The sequence below is a fragment of the Haemaphysalis longicornis genome, unplaced genomic scaffold (genome assembly GCF_048455015.1).
Source record: "Haemaphysalis longicornis isolate Haplotype H1 unplaced genomic scaffold, Haemaphysalis longicornis Haplotype H1 scaffold_35, whole genome shotgun sequence".
In the NCBI taxonomy this organism is placed as follows: domain Eukaryota; kingdom Metazoa; phylum Arthropoda; class Arachnida; order Ixodida; family Ixodidae; genus Haemaphysalis; species Haemaphysalis longicornis.
The window spans coordinates 2553262-2559377 of record NW_027526352.1 but is presented as its reverse complement, the minus strand read 5'-3'; the positions used below and the strand labels follow the sequence as shown (position 1 = coordinate 2559377).

Genomic DNA, 6116 nt, shown 5'->3' with positions numbered 1-6116 from the left:
AATTAATCCTAAGCCCTCCACTGTGGCGCGCCTCATCGCCTGCGTTGTGTCGGCGCGTTACACCCTACAATCAATCAATCAAAACCCAAATCACGGAAATCGCGCACATGATCGCATTTTATTTATTTATTTTTCATTTTTTTAACTTATTATTTTGAAGGGTTCTGCTAGCCTTCGGGCAAGGCTTTGAGCAGAAGTAGTCGATACAATGCAAGAAAAGAGCACAACAAAACAAAAAAATACACTAACAACCTTCAGGCGCTTAAACTAATTCAGGCATCTCAGACAATGTGCCGGCATTAGGAAAACCGATATTTTGTGATATTTTGCAAATGTACTCCACAAGCGCCTCACCTTCCACGTCTAACTGGACAATCTCCTCCCCTAAAGGGCGAGCGTCTGAGTAATTCCTTGCGCAGAGCAATACAAACTGGACGAGGACTTCGCGCAGAAATTCTACTGAAGGTCTTCTTAATTTTGCGTGGCCTTAACACAGTGACGCTACCCGCCTCAGAAGTACCGCCAGAGCCTATCCAACACTCGCACTCGCAGCTCCCGGCCCGCACCCCCTTCCTCGTACGTTAACAGTTCATCCACTACCGAAAAACCTGGAGAGCGTGCAGCCAGAGCCGGCGGCAGGCATGAGGTGAACCGGTGGCCTACCAGTATGTCTTTGGCTCACATGTGCTCTGCACGAAACTGCCCACCCGAACACCTTATTGGCAGCACTCACTATGCACACAATGCTCACACGACGTACTCGGTGCGCACTGACTCCGGCAGGGCTGCGAAGACACCTCCAAAGCATTATCTGTGACCCATATCAGCACCTGCCAGCCCACGGTAGCTGATGACGAAGATAGCCCTACACAGACGATAACTCGCTCCCAAATCACCTGCACCTTGATTACTCTCCATCCAATAGCGTATCGTTATTCAATACTGCGACCCATACGCGCTTTCCTCGTTCGTATACTGTGAGCATCTGGCCATGCCTCCCCCCTGCTGACAAGCGTGCACAGGCGCTGGCCCACGAAATCACACCCCGCGCGTTAGATGGGGAATGACAGTTTCAGAAACTCCGAGAAATCACCTTCCACCGCCGTATCCCGTTGACATACAAAAGGGATAATGAAGCGAATTCGTCAAGCCTCCGATTTTGCTTGCACTGCGTCATCATCATCATCATCATCACCAGCCTGTCTACGCCCACTGCAGGGCAAAGGCCTCTCCCATTATTCTCTAATTACCTCGGTCCTGTGCCAACTGTGACCAATTTATCCCCGCAAACTTCTTGATCTCATCTGCCCATCTAACTTTCTGCCGCCCCCTGCAGCGCTTGCCTTCTCTAGGGATCTGTGGCGACGCAAAGCGGCGCTTCTGTGTGCGGTGCAGAGAGCGCATGCGCCCGCACGAGAAAGTTATCTTCGAGACGAAGGATGATAATAAAAGTTCAGTTGTTGTTTGGGACGCGAGTTGTTCACTTGCGAAGCTCTGCCGAGCGACGCGTCCCAACATTGGTGACCCGGAATACAGACACAGCGACCGGAGTGTCGAACCAGCCGCAATATGGATTCAACGTCCACGACCGACGCCCCTCCGACAGTCTCCTCAGTCGACGGTAAGCTGCCCCCTTTTTGGACTGCGGACCCCGCACTTTGGTTCATACAAGTGGAATCTCAGTTCGCAGCCAGACGAATCACCGCAGACCTTACGAAATACCACTACGTAGTCAGCAGTCTGCCGCCCGCCATCGCCAGTGAAATCAGGGATCTGTTGCTCGCACCACCTGTCGAAAACGCATATGCAACGCTAAAAGAAACCCTTGTTCGCCGAGTTACGCCCTCCGAACCACAACGACTGCAGCAATTGCTTCGCGGCACGGAACTCGGCGACCGTACTCCTAGTCAGCTTTTGCGGCACATGCAACAATTGCTCGGCGAGACATCAACCACGATAGATGGAGCATTGCTCCGAGAACTTTTTTTGCAAAAGTTGCCTTCAGGCGTCCGCATGGTCGTCGCGGCCTCAGAGCACAAGGATTTAACCGCAGCCGCCGAACTTGCTGACAAACTGGTAGCGATGACCCCGCCCACACCCATGGCTGCCGTGCAAGCGCAACAGCCTCTAAACGAACTTCAAGAGATGCGTGAAGAGATTTCTCGACTTGCCGAAAAAGTATCAGCTTTGCACGCAAGCAGGAGGGCGCAAACGATAACCGAGCCTAACACGCCGCTATCGCAAAAGCAGCACGAGCATATCTGCTGGTATCATCGGAGGTTCGGAAGTAGTGCGCGTAAATGTGTCCCACCGTGCGCGCACTCGGGAAACAGCCGCGGCAGGCACTGAGGGCGACCAGTGCTACTACGTTGCCTCCAAGTCGTCCCTCGGTATTCTTCGTTACCGACCGCAACAACGGAGTACGTTTCTTAGTTGACACAGGCGCCGAGGTGAGCGTTATACCGGCGTCACAAGCTGAAAGAAAGAAACCTAGTGCATCGCCCTTGCAAGCTGTCAATAACACGGTGATAACAACATATGGCCATCGTTCACTGTCGCTGAACTTCGGTTTCGGCAGAACGTTTAGCTGGGTGTTCATAGCTGCTGATGTCAAATTCGCCATACTAGGCGCAGACTTTCTCCAGTTCTTCGGTCTGTTGGTCGACGTCCGCAACAAACGGCTTCAAGATCCTGTTTCTCGGGGAGCGGTACAAGGCACGCCGTGTTGGCACCCCCCTATCAGCCCGGCCTTGCTTAGTCCGGCTGGAGAAGCGTACTTCACCGCAATACTACAAGAGTTCCCAGAGCTGACGCGACAGCCACAGGCATTTCCAGAAGTAAAGCACGGCGTCCTGCATCACATCGAAACCACAGGCCCACCGGTCTATGCGCGACCACGGCGCCTGTCACCCGAGAAGCTGCGGTTGGCTCGACAGGCGTTTGCCCACATGATGGAACTCAGGATAGTACGTCCTTCATCCAGCCCATATGCGTCACCTCTTCACATGGTCCCAAAATCAACAGACGGTGATTGGCGCCCTTGCGGGGACTATCGAGCGCTGAATCGGGTAACCGTGCCAGACCGTTACCCAGTCCCGCACATTCATGACATGACCTCCTTCCTGCATGGTGCTACCATTTTCTCTAAAATAGATCTAGTGCGAGCATATCATCAGATACCCGTAGCACCGGAGGATATTCCCAAGACCGCAATAACAACGCCGTTCGGAATGTTCGAGTTCCTACGCATGCCTTTCGGCTTACGCAACACCGGCCAAACTTTTCAACGGTTCATGGATGGCGTTGTCCGTGGCCTCGACTTTTGCAAGGTATACCTCGATGATCTTCTGATTGCTAGCAGCACTCCTGAAGAGCACGAGCGGCATCTGCGCTACGTACTTCAGCGACTGACAGAGAACGACATCGTTATCAATACGGCAAAGTGCGTGCTTGGGGTACCGACACTATCATTTTTGGGCCACAGCATTTCAAGTGCCGGAGTACAGCCCCAGAAGGACAAGGTGGAAGCAGTACGGCAGTTTCCACAGCCGAAAAACCTCCGCCAGCTTCGAGAGTTCCTGGGACTCGTGAATTTCTACCGTAGGTTTATCCCGAAATGCGCCAACATCCTTCACCCTCTCCACAGCCTACTTGCGGCATCTGGATCTAAGGCAACTGCCATTCAGTGGAACGACCAATCCACACAAGCATTCCGGATGATTAAGGAAGCTCTCGCAAATGCTACCATGCTCACGTACCCGCAGCCTGGTGTTCCTCAGTGCGTCATGGTGGACGCCTCCGATGCAGCGATTGGAGCCGTGTTGCAGCAGAGGGTGAGCGGAGTGTGGCAACCAATTTCCTTCTTCTCCAGAAAACTGAGCCCGTCCGAACGAAGGTACAGCACCTTTGGTAGGGAACTCCTGGCCATATACGCGGCTATCCGGCATTTCCGGCATTATGTGGAAGGACAAGAATTTTTTGTGCTCACGGATCACAAGCCACTCACCTACGCATTGCGCGCGAACTCCGATTCTGGTGCGCACGTGGCACGGGAGCTCCGCCAAATGTCGTACATCGCAGAATTCACGACAGATATACGCCATGTTAGTGGCACGGATAATGCTGCTGCCGACGCTCTTTCGCGCGGTCCAGTGAATGCCATCAGCCTGCCGAGCGGCGTGGACTTCACCACACTTACGACGGCTCAACGCAGCGATGGAGAATTGAAGCGTCTACTGACGTCTTCAACCAGCGCCTTGAAGCTGCAATGGTTGGCAGAACCCACAGGATCCGTATGCTGCGACATGTCTACAGGCAGGGCCCGACCGTTCGTCCCCTCGAACCTCCGTCGCAGCATTTTTGACTTGCTGCACAGCCTGGCGCATCCCGGGATTCGAGCCACGCAACGGCTATGCACAGCGAGGTTCGTGTGGCCAGGAATAAACCGGGATGTCCGACACTGGACACGAGAGTGCCTCGCATGCCAGCGCTCCAAAGTTCAGCGACATACTGTGACCCCCTTGGGATCCTTCCCTCTGCCGGACTGTCGATTTGCCCATGTGCATGTTGACATTGTGGGACCACTGCCGTTGTGTCAGGGGCAAAGCTACTTGCTAACCTGCATCGATCGCTTCACGCGATGGCCGGAGGTCGTGCCCATTCCAGACATGACTGCTGATACCGTCGCTCGCGCATTTATCTTCCACTGGGTGGCCCGCTTCGGAGTGCCGGCAACCGTGACTACGGATCGCGGAACACAGTTTGAGTCCGCCCTATTCGCAAGCGTCACCCGGCTCTTGGGTACTTCCCGCATCAGAACAACTGCCTACCATCCGATAAGCAACGGTATAGTGGAAAGGTTCCATCGTCATCTGAAGACGAGCCTGACGGCTACTGCGAGTCACAGTTGGGTAGAGGCACTGCCGTTTGTTCTGTTGGGCGTTAGGACGGCTCTGAAAGCAGATATTGGATGCTGCTCTGCTGAACTGGTGTACGGAACAACGCTTCGCCTCCCAGGGGAGTTTTTCGCTACCAGTAAGGACGAGAACGTGTACGCGAACGCGGACTACGCCGTGCGACTGCGAGACATCATGAGCAAGCTACGCGCTGTTCCTCCGCGTCCGCCCGCAGCCCGGCCAGTCTACGTGGACCGGGAACTCTCCTCCTGCTCTCACGTGTTTGTGAGGCACGACGCCGTACAGCGTCCACTCCGGCCCCCGTACGACGGGCCTTTCAAGGTGCTGCGACGGGCAGACAAGCACATTACAATCGACAGAGGTGGTCGTCACGACGTGGTTTCTCTAGACCGCGTAAAACCAGCACACGTGGACTCCGACAGCGAAGCACCTGCACCACCTCGAGCTCCATCTTCGCAGGCACCCCCGGCAGACCACGTAGCGCAGCCCCAACAAATCCTCAAACGGTTCACGCGGAGTGGACGGTGGACGAGACCCCCGGTGCGCATGAACTTATGAACCGCAGTGGGTCGTCCGAGTGCGGCCGTTGTGCGCGCACTCACTAGGGGGGGAGTACTGTGGCGACGCAAAGCGGCGCTTCTGTGTGCGGTGCAGAGAGCGCATGCGCCCGCACGAGAAAGTTATCTTCGAGACGAAGGATGATAATAAAAGTTCAGTTGTTGTTTGGGACGCGAGTTGTTCACTTGCGAAGCTCTGCCGAGCGACGCGTCCCAACAGATCCACTCTGTTACCCTTAATGACCAGCGGTTATCTTGCCTTGCCCTGCCCTCCCCCGCCCACGTCCATTTCTTCTTCTTAATTTCTACTAATATGTCTTTAACACCAGTTTTGCTCCCTGACCCACTCCGCTCTCTTCTTGTCCCTTAATGTTACACCTATCATTTTCCGCTCCATTGCCCGCTGAGTCATTCTCAATTTAAGTTGAACCCTCTTAGTGAGCCTCCAAGTTTCTGCCCCGTAGGTGAGTACCGGTAAGATGCAGCTGTCATACACTTTCTGCTTCAACGACAATGGTAGGCTGCTATTCATTATCTGATAATGTCTGCCATATGCACCCCACCCCATTCTGATCGTTCTAATTATCTCTGCCTCATGGTTGGGATCTGGGGTCACAACTTGGCCTAAGTATATATATTCGCT

At 54.2% G+C, this 6116-nt stretch overlaps 1 protein-coding gene across 1 annotated transcript; it reads left to right on the top strand.

Moving 5' to 3' along the window:
• The first annotated feature begins 3746 nt into the window (after positions 1–3746).
• Positions 3747–5474, top strand: LOC144177955 (uncharacterized). The gene is made up of 3 exons (XM_077705518.1): positions 3747–3833; positions 4315–4423; positions 5017–5474. Exons 1-3 carry the CDS (start codon positions 3747–3749, stop codon positions 5472–5474), a joined length of 654 nt encoding a protein of 217 aa, XP_077561644.1.
• Positions 5475–6116: the final 642 nt, after the last annotated feature.

What these genes read in the sequence shown, in the direction of transcription:
- LOC144177955 (XM_077705518.1), top strand. Translation starts at nt 3,747, where the DNA reads ATGCTCACGTACCCGCAGCCTGGTGTTCCTCAGTGCGTCATGGTGGAC. An exon ending in GAGCCGTGTTGCAGCAGAGG is followed by an intron (nt 3,834 to 4,314) that starts GTGAGCGGAGTG and finishes ACATGTCTACAG; the next exon opens with GCAGGGCCCGACCGTTCGTC. An exon ending in CAACGGCTATGCACAGCGAG is followed by an intron (nt 4,424 to 5,016) that starts GTTCGTGTGGCC and finishes TTCGCCTCCCAG; the next exon opens with GGGAGTTTTTCGCTACCAGT.